The sequence below is a fragment of the Pelmatolapia mariae genome, linkage group LG18, assembly GCF_036321145.2.
Source record: "Pelmatolapia mariae isolate MD_Pm_ZW linkage group LG18, Pm_UMD_F_2, whole genome shotgun sequence".
Lineage (NCBI taxonomy): Eukaryota > Metazoa > Chordata > Actinopteri > Cichliformes > Cichlidae > Pelmatolapia > Pelmatolapia mariae.
In genome coordinates this window covers 1,909,692-1,922,867 of record NC_086243.1, presented here as the reverse complement: position 1 = coordinate 1,922,867, position 13,176 = coordinate 1,909,692, and the positions used below count along the sequence as shown (strand labels likewise).

The following is a 13,176-nucleotide window of genomic DNA, read 5'->3' as shown; positions in this document are numbered from 1 at the left end:
ACAGAGACTAATCTGTATGTCGAAACCGGATCACATCTATGCATACAAAATCCACAAATTAGAAACATTTTCATTACTCAACTCATTTCTCATTAATGGTAAATGGACTGGTTCTTATATAGCGCTTTTCTACTCAAAGCGCTTCATACAACTAATTCATTCACCCAATCACTTCTTCTAAGCTCTTAAGTGCTCTATCTAACATTCATACGCATTCACACTCCAGTGGACGCATCAGAAAACAACATGGGGTTAATATCTTGCCCAAGGATATTTGGCATACAAACTGGAACCTGGGATCGAACCACCGACCTTCTGGTCAGTGGTTGACCTGCTCTGCCACCTGAGTTACAGCCACCCCAGAATTATCAGACTTATACTTTAATTCATGTCTTTGATTAAGAATAAAGATGATTTATTTAAGATAACAAAACCACATGTAGATAGACTATTCTCATGCACTCTGTATAATTTTTAATATAAATGTCAAGTCCTGAATGTTAAGTCCTTTTACGCTGTCTCAGATGTAATGAGAGGTAAGCCAGGGGACTTCCTCTCTCGACAGAACACATCTTCCACAATTATTTCTTACACATCATAACAATACATAAAATATTATGAGAATAATGAAGATCATTTGATCATTTGGTTATTTCAGATGGTTTCTGAAAGTTAAAGGGCCTGTTGATTAGACAAAAAAAATCCAGAGTAGAAAATGACAATAACAGTCAATACTGAATTATTAAATCTGTGGAAAGTTGGAATATAAATCAAGAAAGTTTCCTTAAGCGTCTACACTATTGTCAGGCTTTACTTCAATGCATATTATGTAGGCTAATGGAAAACTAAAATTACTTTATGCTTGTATAAATATCAAAAACCTGTTAACTTAAACATTTTAAAGGTCAGTACCCAGCTGGCAAATCTCATCCAGCAGAAAGTCGATGTCCTCTTGTTGAGTGGCAGGATTGGAAAACACACACCTGAAGAAATTGACTTTGGTTCCCAACGGCTGATAGCCAATCAGAACAGAGCCCTTTTCCATCATCCTGCCTTTGATCCGAGGAGCAACCTGCAGAGAAATATATTAAAGATCATCATCGTTAGTATGAACACGTCAAGAAACTGAGACAGAAGAGGTCCCAGATGCAGACTAGAAAGACAAATCGTTATCAAAATAACACAGGAAGTAACATGACACAAATATCTAACACAAAGACTACAATACAACCGCCTAATCATAACAGTCACTAATAATAATAGCCTTACTTCTAAAAGGTACCAAAGCTAACTAAGAAACCTAAGGATAAAAATAAGAAAATAATCAAAGAAATAAACCAAGAAATATCTACTACAACAATAACACAAAGCTTAACCAGAACATAACCACTGTAATGATGTGCACTGACCTGATGGAGTCTTCTATCTCTGTCAGGTCCAGGTGGCAAGCTTCTCAGACTGGGAGGGATGTACCAGAAACACACATTACTGTGCTCTGGCTGTTTGAGGGAGGAAAAGGGACAAACCATGTTTGTTCATTTCAATAGATGAGAAACCAAAGAGCTAAATAAGGTAAAGAGAAAAAGAGAAGGAAAAAAACAAATAATATCTAACTAGTTAGATACTAGTTAAACTAGTTAAAGGTAAAACAAACAAACCAAAACATGTATGTCCTACAACAGTTCCTGGTTACATGTAAGTTAGACCTGGTTCAGGTTCAGGTTAATTTTTATGTTTTGTTGTTATCACTGTTCAGCTAACCAGCCAACAATTTGTCACTGTTGAAATATTTCTTGCACAATTTTCTTTAAATTCTTTTTAATTTTAGTTTGATACATTTCTTTATTTACAAATTTAAAGCACACTGCACTAGTGTTCATAAGGTGATTAGCAAAAGCAATATTAAAGAGCTGTTTCTGGTTGGTCAATTATCCATCCACCCATCCGGTGGTAATATTTGCAGTTACATGTTTATGGCACAGTGAGCAACATTTTGTTGACAGGTTTAAATGTCTGTATTTTGTTATAATTGCTAGAATCCCAATGCACTCACACTCATTGTTATGAGTCTTTTTTGTTTGTTTGTTTGTTTTTAACACATCTTAAACATAAAGTAATACAGTGGTCCCTCGTTTATTGCAGGAGTTACGTTCTAAAAATAACCCGCAAGAGGTGAAATCAACTTTATGGGTTTTTTTGTGGGTTTTTTTTTACAATTATTATAGATGTTTTAAGGCTGTAAAAGTCCTCACTACAAACTTTTTACACTTTTCTGAGACAGGCATGAACGTTTTCACACTTTTCTATCTTGTTTAAACACTCTAAAAGTTCAAACCTTCGTAGAAAAATAAGTCCAGTATTATAGAATGAAGCCAAAGGCACCCGCGGTTGCCTTTGACGGTGCAAAACGTTTCGTCGACATTGCTTTGTTTGTTGTGGAGAAAACTTACAAACATATAGCACTTCAGAGTCACACTGCTAGCCATCGAAGATTTATGTAAATTTGACAAGCTGAACGCATTCTGTACTGTACAGGAGACACGGCACGAGATTGATTGACAATGGTCTATAGCCAATCAGGACGCAGAACACGATGCAGTGTAAAAAAAACAACAACAAAAAAAACCCAAATTAAAACATGAACAAAGCATGCAAAATTCCTGCATGATTCTCTAATCATGCAAGAGAAAAAGTTTGACAACCAACCCCAGTCTACATGGCAAATGCTAGAAATTACACTTACATATATTGAAATTCTTTACAATAAAGACTTTGGATGCCTGTGAATCTAGAAAGGAAATTACACTTGTGAATTTTAAAAACCTCTAGGAATGACCTAAATTAAACAATCTCACTGTCTGAAAAATAATGTCCAAATTCTGTACACTTCTGATAACCAGTCCACCCAGGACTTTCCAAATAACCCAGGACAAGACCTTTTGAGGCAAAGATGTCTCTTAAATGACATTATTCATTTTATTTTAAGATCTGTGGGTAACTCTTGCCACTGTTAATTGTGTCACAGTGAATTAATAAAAAAACCTCTGCTGTTGTCATGGTACCGACCACACAGGGAACGGTGTGGATTAAGGCCTCCAGGTGTACTAAATTTCCCTTAATGAAATGACAGGGCAGGTTCCTCACTCCTTTTGTCCGTGGGGTGAGGAACCGCGACACAAGAACCACGACACAAGGAGGTGTGGCATCGTCCTCAGAGCTGGGACCAGCTGGTCGTGACCCTCCGCCTTCTCTGGCCGCCCAGCCAGGTTGTCCTCCATCAGTGTAATGGCTGCCTTCAAGCTCGCTGGCTGGTGGCAGCAAAGCCACCATGCTGTCCCCCTGGGGAGCCCCTCCACAAACTTTTCCAGGACCATCTGGTACCTGGTGTGTGGTATCTCTGATCTCTGAGTGATGTGAAATTAATCTTTACACCTGTAGACATGGAGTGGTTTGGCGACCGTGGCACTGTGCAAACACAACATTAGGATTATTCTAAATTTGATGTTGAATATGCGATCATTCATTTGGAATGATGTGTTCTGGACAGGAAAAGTATTGGTATTTTACTAAAGTAACAGTAGATACTTTTATAAAATGGAGGTTTAGTCCAACTTTCTGTGTCACCTCTAATATAATATCTGAACTCAACTTACATAGGAGAAAAATTCAGCATTTTAAATGGCCGTGTACCATGTACACCCAGTCTCCAACATAAGGTCATGTTGCAGTGCAAACTGAACAAAAAATTGATTTGGCATATAGTACTATCAAAGAATCAATATTTCTGGAAGAATATCTGTAAAGAGCACACTCACTTTGTTTTTGAAGACTAGTTCAAATTCTGTCCTTTTCTGCAGCTGATCATAGAGATACTCGGCATTCTCCAGACATTTGTTGACTTGAGATCCAAAGCCGTCTGAGCCCTCACATATTGAATAGTGGACATAGTGAGAGAGACAAATAGTTATTGTTAAAATGACATAAAGACATCTTATAACCTTGTTTTGTTTAGGGAGGAAAGTGAAACCATTTGTAAAAAACAAATTACTACAAAAAAGAATTCATGATATTCCATTATATTTAAATAATTTTACTCTTGTTTACTAAATGTTTGATATGCTTATACTTAAAGGTTAGGCTTAGGTAAAGGTTAGAACGTCATTTATACAGAGAGGTTATGTTACTGACACTATCGCACACACATCCACACCAACATTGCGGTTTTAGTTGTACTTTAAAAAATACCTTTGCCTTCCACATCAGCCAGAGTTTAAACACATCAACGTGTCGGCCACACTGGATGCTTTTATCTCCAGTGTCATAGCTCACATCGTATGGTTTGTCCGTCTGAAAAAGGTACTGGGCCCCCAACTTATTACACTCCTGTAAGAGACCCTGAAGATGAAAGAGGCAGAAATCATTCATACAAAGTAAAGCGGAAACTACACAGATGGGCCACTACATCCTGACTACCTGCCTGCCTACTAGAAGCTTGCTAAGGTCTCAGCTCTGAGCTATGTTTCCTATAAATTGCATTTGCATACAGTTAGACTGCATTCATCACATTTTTTGTTTGCATAGGCAACTGGCATTAGCCTGCACTAGGCCTTTGTCTGGTTTAGCACTAGTGCCAGCTTTGTCTTGGACACTAGTCATTTGTCCAGGAGGCTAGTAACACTAGTTATCACTGGCTACCTGTTTTGCAGAGGTGTTATTGCTTGCTTGAATTTACTTATTAATTTCTTTAGATGGCCATGAAATCAAAATATATCGGTACATTTCCTGGCCTTTGCTTGGTGATTTAGAATCCTGACTACCAATTTGAGGTGTGATATAAAATTATTGTTATTACTGTTAAATATTTAAGGTTATTGTATTTGTGTAAATAAAAAAAGTACAGTTTGTGATAGCTTTTGTTTGCATTTTCTGTTTAGAGTTTAAGGGTATGTTTGTAAACATAGTTTAATTAATAAATAAACTGTAATTTTGGGAGCTGACCATTATTAGCTAGCTGGCTAAAATATCATATATGGAGATATGGAGATGGAAAGTGGACCTTCTAAACAGATTGTTTTACAGAATCCTGGAGAGTAAGAGGATGCTTGAAGAATGGAAACATTTTCAATAAGAAGGGTGAGTTACAAACTGTAGGGTAAAGTTGATGACCCATTCCACGAAGATATAGAAAGAGTTGTTGAAGCTACACTACTAGTCAAACGTTTGGGCACACATTCACATTCTACTCATTTAATGGTTTTTCAATATTTTCATTACTATTTACATTCTAGATTCTCACTGAAGATATCAAAACTATGAATGATAAATTTTATATTTTAGATTCATCAAAATAGCCACTCTTTGCTTTGATTACTGTTTTGCTCACTCTTGGCATTCTCTCGATGAGCTTCATGAGGTGATCACCTGAAATGGTTTTCCAACAGTGTTGAAGGAGTTCCCAGAGATGCTGAGCACTTGTTGGCCCGTTTGCCTTCACTCTATGCTCCATCTCATCCCAAACCATCTCCACTGGGTTTAGGTAAGGTGACTGTGGAGGACAGGCCATCTGCCACAGCACTCCATCACTCTCGTTCTTGGTCAAATAGCCCTTACACAGCATGGAGATGTGTTTGGGGTCATTGTCCTGTTGAAAAATAAATGATGGTCCAACTAAATACAAACTGGATGGGGATGGCAAGTGGCTGCAGGATGCTGTGGTAGCCATGCTGGTTCAGCGTGCCCTCAATTTTGAATAAATCTCCATCACACACCATCACACCACCTCATCCATGCTTCAAGGTGGGAACCATGCATCTATTCACAAAGACACGGCGAGTGGAACCAAAGAAGTCAAATCTGGACTCATCAGACCAAAGCACAGATTTCCACTGCTCTCATGTCCATTCCTTGTGTTTCTTGGCCCAAACAAATCTCTTCTGTTTGTTGCTTTTCCTTAGTCGTGGTTTCTTGCGCTGATTCACACAGTCTCCTCTGAACAGTTGATGTAGAGATGTTTCTGCTACTGGAACTCTATGTGGCATCTATCTGGGCTCTAATCTGAGGTGTTGTTAACTTGTGATTTCTGAGGCTGGTGACTTGGATGAATTTATCCTCAGCAGCAGAGGTGACACTTGGTCTTTCTTTTGTGGGGCGGTCCTCATGTGAGCCTGTTTCGTCAGAGCGCTTTCCTAACTGACTGACCTTCAGTTCTTAAAGTAATGATGGACTGTGGTTTCTCTTTACTTAGCTGATTGGTTCTTGCCATAATATGAATTCTAACAGTTACCAAATAGGGCCGTTAGCTGTGTACCAACCTGACTTCTGCACAACACAACTGATGGTCCCAACTCCATTAAGAAGCCAAGAAATTCCACCAATGAACCCTGAAAAGGCACACCTGTGAAGTGAAACCATTTTAGGTGACTAAATTATGAAGCTCACTGAGAAAAGGCCAAGCCACTGTCAACAAAGCAAAGGGTGGCTACTTTCAAGTAATCTAAAATACAAGACATATTTAGAGTTATTTATCAATTCTTACTTTGCTACATACAACTCCATATATCTTGCTTCATATATTTGATGTCTTAAGTATATATCTACAATGTAGAAAGTACTAAAAATAAAGAAAAACTATTGAATGAGAAGGTGTGTCCAACCTTTTTTTTTTTTTTTTTTTTTAATTCATATTTTGGATGGACAGAAACATTAACAAATATACAACAGGAATAATCATACTGTCAGTTCTCTGTCCGCTTCTTAACAACAACCAACAAATAAGGGCTAACAATAACTAAAGAGAACCAAACAAACAAACAAACAAAAAACACACCAGGAGAGACAAAATGAGAAACCGCCTCCTGGAAAACATCAGCAAAAACAAAAGCAAAGGGGGCAAAACACCCGGGTGCCTAAAAACAAAACATAACCTTGACCACTGATAACATTAGACAATTTCTTCCCTCTACTGACTTTCAAAGTAAAAGAGCAACAACAAAAATACCAACGACACATAAAAAAACAACCCCCCCCCCCCCCCCCCCCCAAAAAAAAAGAACACTTATCACAATATCTAAGAGACATTGTCGATGTACAACAAAAAAGGACCCCAGACCTGCTCAAAAATATCTTCTCTCCCCTTAATTCTGTACATAACCCGTTCATATAATGCCATCTTAGACATTTGTTCAGTCCATTCCCCGAGAGAACAGGGGCTGGATGACTTCCAGTGCCTCAGTATTATCCTGCATCCTGTTATGAAAGCCAGACGCGTCCACAGTCTCTGTTTTTTTGAAAGGATACTGTTGTCAGGTAACAGGCCCAGGGCACACACAGCTCGAGACTTAGAAAGATTAAGTTTAAAAATATCATTCACCAAGTTAATGATCCCGTCCCACAAAAAATCATTTTTCCGACATGTGTACAACATATGAACTAGAGTCCCGGCTTCCTCCTGACATTTCCAACAGGTGTCATTATCCACAAGCTTCAGCCTGACTAATTTACTGGGAGTCCAGTAATTTCTGTGAAGCAACTTGTACTGGATAAGTTGAGACTGTGTTTCAGGTGAGCAAGCATACCATGATGAAACCAGCTTCTTCCAACTGTCCTCTAAAATCTGGATACCCAGATCCTTCTCCCAACACTGCCTCAGCCCCCCCAAATTGGGAGAGTGCGCCTCTCGGAAGATCCCGTAGAATTTGGATGCCCTGATTCTATTAATGCCAGGAGCTGCAAACATCTCCTGAATACTAGATGGAGGGTCTGGGTTATTATTCAAAATGGTTTTAATACAATGTCTAATTTGAAAAAACCTCCAAATTTCCCTTGGATCCAGATTAAATTCTCGTCTGATTTCTGCAAACGATTTCATGCCAGTCTGCCCAAATAAATCCCCCACCTGATTGATACCTGTCCTAGCCCAAGCCTCCCACCTGACCGGTTTCTTACCAATTAATATTTTCTTATTATACCAGATAGAGGCTCTAGAGGTAAGATAGGGGCTAATGTTAATATATTGGTGAGCTCTAAACCAGGTCTCTTGCATGAAAGCCAATACTGGATCTTTAAACGGTACTGGTCTTCCCCTCTGAGTGAGGAAGGCCTCTAAAGACGAGGGAGCCACAAGACTTTCCTCAATCACAACCCATGATGGCTTCTCCGTAAGGGAATTATGTATCTTAACTAACTGAGAGAGGGAGAAAGCATAGTGATACCAGACCATCTTGGACAATGCCAACCCGCCACTATCTTTAGCCGCATATAGTTTGGACCGATTAAAAGATGGCTTTTTGCCTGCCCACACAAAACCCTCCACACATGTATTATAAAGCTTTAGCAAATTATGTGGGACTGCTATCGGTAACATGTGAAGAAAGTACTGAAGTTTAGGGGCAATAATCATCTTCACCAAGTTAATTCTGCCCAAAAGGGACAGATTTATTTTAACCCAATTCTGCAACAGCGGACGAATGTATTGAATCACTGGGGAGATACTTACTTGCATTATATTGTCTAAACCAGGGGTCAGTTTAATCCCCAAGTAAGTCAAACCCTCGGGCATCCACTTGAACTGCCATGAGCTCCTCATAACTGGAGGACACAATTTAGAAATGGGCATAACTTCCGACTTAGACCAATTTATAGTGTAGCCAGAGATTACAGAGAAGGAATCAATAATTGAGGAAATTGCAGGAACGGCCTGTACTGGGTTACTTGAAATCAGTAAAATGTCATCTGCATACAAAAAAGTTTTATGTTCTTCTCGACCCATATCCACCCCTCTAATTTGCTTACATTCACGTAATGCAATAGCCAAAGGCTCCAAAAACAGGGCGAAAATGAGAGGTGATAAGGGTGAACCTTGTCTAGTACCCCGACTTAACGAAAAGGAGGGTGACATTATCCCATTGGTAGTAACTGTAGCCATTGGATCTGTATATACCACCTGAATCCACTGCCTAAAAATGGGACCAAAACCGAATCTCTTCAACGTATAAAACAGAAATGGATACTCAACTTTATTGAAGGCCTTCTCTGCATCTAAGGAGAACGCGACGACAGGATCTAAATTATTCCTGCTCTTCCAGAATATGTGCAATAACCTACGTAAATTATCTGCAGAACTTCTGTTTTTCACAAAACCGACCTGATCCCTATGCACCAAACAAGGAAGAACCTTCTCAAGCCTAAAAGCTAATATCTTGGAAATAATCTTTTCGTCCACATTAATTAATGAAATTGGGCGGTAATTCCCACAATGCTGTGGGTCTTTCCCTTTTTTATGTAATAACGTGATCACTGCCGATCGCATACTAAATGGTAGTCTCCCTCTTTGAAACGCGTCTTGATATACCGACAATAGTCTTGGAGCTAATTCGCCCACGAACACCTTATAAAAGTCTGATGGAAATCCATCGTTGCCTGGAGATTTGCCCAATCTAAGACTGCCAATTGCCTGCTTAACTTCAATTAGTGTGATCTTACCTTCTAATACAGTTCTTTGGTCTTCGGACAGGCTGGGAATTTTAATAGAAGAAAAGCGTCAGAGCGCTTTCCTAACTGACTGACCTTTAGTTCTTAAAGTAATGATGGACTGTGGTTTCTCTTTACTTAGCTGATTGGTTCTTGCCATAATGTGAATTCTAACAGTTACCAAATAGGGCCGTTAGCTGTGTACCAACCTGACTTCTGCACAACACAACTGATGGTCCCAACTCCATTAAGAAGCCAAGAAATTCCACCAATGAACCCTGAAAAGGCACACCTGTGAAGTGAAACCATTTTAGGTGACTAAATTATGAAGCTCACTGAGAAAAGGCCAAGCCACTGTCAACAAAGCAAAGGGTGGCTACTGTGAGAATAAAAGAAAATTGCTTCATTATCACAATATATTTCATAGCTTTGCCAATAGCATTAATCACACAGCTTATAGCTTTAAGATGGCCTTGAAACATTTAAACATACTGACACCATATTAATCTCTCACAGGTGCAGTCATAACCATTTTATATTGTTATATCTTTACACACATTGCAGCTCTATGGTCTTAAAGAGTTGAAGCTTTCCCAGGTAAATAAAGGTCACAAGCTTCATTCAGCGCTATGTCTGGGTGATACATTGGTAAGGAAATTGGGAGCTTAAGAAAGAGTGCACACATGCTTACAAAACACATATATATATTACATATAATCTAGAAACAGGTTTGAGTGGAGGCCTGAAGGCACTCAGTTAACATGCTGCACTGGAGCGTCTGTCTTGACAACAGGTGACGAGTGGAGAGGACCGGCCCCTGGAGACCACAGAGGCCTGAGTTTATTGCCTTCTTTGGAAGAAGATGCCAAAAGGGGAACTCCTGTGTCTGCAGTTAATTCTTAAAATACATAAATGTTCTGTACATGCAAATTATGTGATTGTAAACGCAAGAGGGGGCGTCATAATACTCTGATGATATAAAAGCAATTTGAAGTATAATTTTGGCGAAGACCCTTGCTGATGTATGCAGTGACTGTCTTCCCGCGCGTGAACTTCAATAAAGATTGCTTTGACTCAGACTTTCTGGACTGTCTTGGTTTTGTACTCTCCACCAATTTCGGACCCGTAACACTACTTTCAAGTAATCTAAAATACAAGACATATTTAGAGTTATTTATCAATTCTTACTTTGCTACATACAACTCCATATATCTTGCTTCATATATTTGATGTCTTAAGTATATATCTACAATGTAGAAAGTACTAAAAATAAAGAAAAACTATTGAATGAGAAGGTGTGTCCAACCTTTTGACGGGTAGCGTAGATTAAGAAGAGAGGTGACGATCATTGACCAGTAGCATGATCTTATGCCTAGAAAGAGCACTACATATGTGCTATTTGCTTTGAGGGTGTTTATGGGGAAGTATAAAGAACCCCAAAAGGTTGATTCTGTTCATCTGCAGAATGAACAGAATCATTCTGTTCATTCTGACGAAACAGGCTCACATGAGGACCGCCCCACAAAAGAAAGACCATTGGAAAAAAAAAAAAATCCTAAAAAAACAGTAATATTCCGGCAGCTGGGGTGCCAAAATAATACCAGGAAATAACAGAAAATAACTTTCCCATGAAAATACGGTTATTTTCAGTAATGACAATACAGTTTGTTGCCCTAATTTTACATGGGATTTTGCCTTTTTCAAGTGCTTTTAAACATTAAATTAGGAACAATTTAATTTGATGAAACAATGAAATTACCTATAAACAAGGTCAATGAATGCGGCAATATGAATAATAATACTTAAATGTACAGAAATATACGGTTAACAGTTGGTTTAAATAATAATGGATTGCATTCACATAGCGCTTTATGAGACCCTCAAAGCTCTTTACAATTCCCCTCTGGCCATCACCAGTAGGCAGTAGGTGAAGTGTCTTGCCCAAGGACACAACGACCGAGAGTGTCCGAGCCAGAGCTCGAACCGGCAACCTTCTGATTACAAGGCGAACTGCCAACTCTTGAGCCACGATCGCCCTAAATAGCAACAATAATAATAATTATTTGATGTAAAAAAAAGTTTATAAGAATCATTTTATATATTTTTCCATAGCATTACATTTGAATTTAACAGTTCTATCTTTCAAATAACGGACAAATATTTGTGAAATTATGATACATTTGTGAATGTATTTTAACAATCTAAGTATGCATATGTACAGACAGATACATTTAAAAAACAAGAAAATTATGTTTTATTACATCTACAGTGATTTTACGATAATTTACATTTGAAATGTAAAATCACAGTCTATTTATGTGAATTTAATGATATTCTAGAAGAACAGTACAAAACTGTAAAATACACAGTAAAATACTTTTATATTACAATTTATTTTTACAGTGTAGAGGCGATTGAGCATTTGCAGTCGTAGCGCCTAAGCTGTGGAATAATTTACCCCTACAAATCAGACAAGCTCCTACTGACAATCTTTTTAAATCTTATCTTAAAACACATTTTTATTTACTGGCTTTTAATACAGCATAAGAGTTATTTGTTAATTCATATTTGGTGTTTTGCTATCAATACTCTAAGTTATTTTATTAGGTATGTTGTATTCTTGTACAGCACTTTGGTCATCTGTTGTAATTAAATGTGCTATATAAATAAATAAACTATAAACTATAACTATAACTAATATTACATAACCATACACACAAATCATGTGTGTGTACTAAATTTCTTCCTAAATCAGTACAGTAAAAGACAAAGTACTTAATCTGATGCATAATTTATTTTGAAACAGTTTTCAAATAGTTTCAGAAATTACTTACAATATGCTACTTACTACAGTAGTTAACAAAAAAACTAAAAATCGTATAAAACACCATAAACATACTTATTTCTTAATGTTCTAACAACATTTTATAGCAATTAACCAAACCGTCTCGGAAAAACTGAAGCCCACACATCTGCTTCATTAAAATGGTAAACAGAGGAAAATACAGACTGACAATAGCAGTCTTGACTCCAGATTAAAGCAAATCTCTTACTCTTTTCTTGACCAGTATGGCAGAGCACTGCAGAGGGACACCCATCATCTTGTGTGGATTCCATGTCACTGAACATGCTCTGAAAATGAAACAAAACACAAACACAAAAGAAAACAAAAATATGTGGCACATAGTTACAAGAAGATCTTGCAATATGATGTAAATTGTCACAAGCTTGTTGAATTTGCTAATATTTTTTTTTTTTTCATTTTGAAGTTTGACATTAGATACACAACATTACCTTTACCAGTAAAGTCTTTTCTCAGTTTGTGCAATGCACACACACTGAGTTTACCTTCAATGAAATTTTGGGAGGGCCTCAAAGAGAGGCTCAGTGATAAACACAGATGGCTTTTCCATCTGGCAGGACATTTAATAAAGGAGGGGTTTCATTGTGTGCTAGATAATAAAAAAAAATGACGCACTTCAACCGCTCTGTACTAACACGATGCAATATTCAATCATACAGAAACATAAATGCTTCCTGTGGTCAAGCTGGATGGTGGGTATGTTATTTTCTTTTCAGTTCAACTAATCATTATGTTCAGTGTCATTTGAAACCTTGCTTTGCTTTATTGTTGAGCTGGCTCTCAAATTGCTTGTTGGCTCTTAATAGTGCTGTTCCAGTGGAAATATGCTGTGTGAACTGACTGGG

General features: G+C 37.9%; 1 protein-coding gene across 1 annotated transcript in view; it reads right to left on the bottom strand.

The window, feature by feature from the left end:
- Positions 1 to 898: 898 nt before the first annotated feature.
- The window catches only part of gad3 (glutamate decarboxylase 3), a 32,023-nt gene continuing 19,745 nt past the window's right edge, over positions 899 to 13,176 (bottom strand). The window contains exons 11-15 of the mRNA XM_063462375.1: positions 12,522 to 12,600; positions 4,246 to 4,395; positions 3,816 to 3,923; positions 1,410 to 1,499; positions 899 to 1,072 (exon numbers count right to left, since the gene is read on the bottom strand). Coding sequence (XP_063318445.1) covers positions 899 to 1,072; positions 1,410 to 1,499; positions 3,816 to 3,923; positions 4,246 to 4,395; positions 12,522 to 12,600 — 601 coding nt within the window. The remainder of the gene's footprint in view (positions 1,073 to 1,409; positions 1,500 to 3,815; positions 3,924 to 4,245; positions 4,396 to 12,521; positions 12,601 to 13,176) is intronic.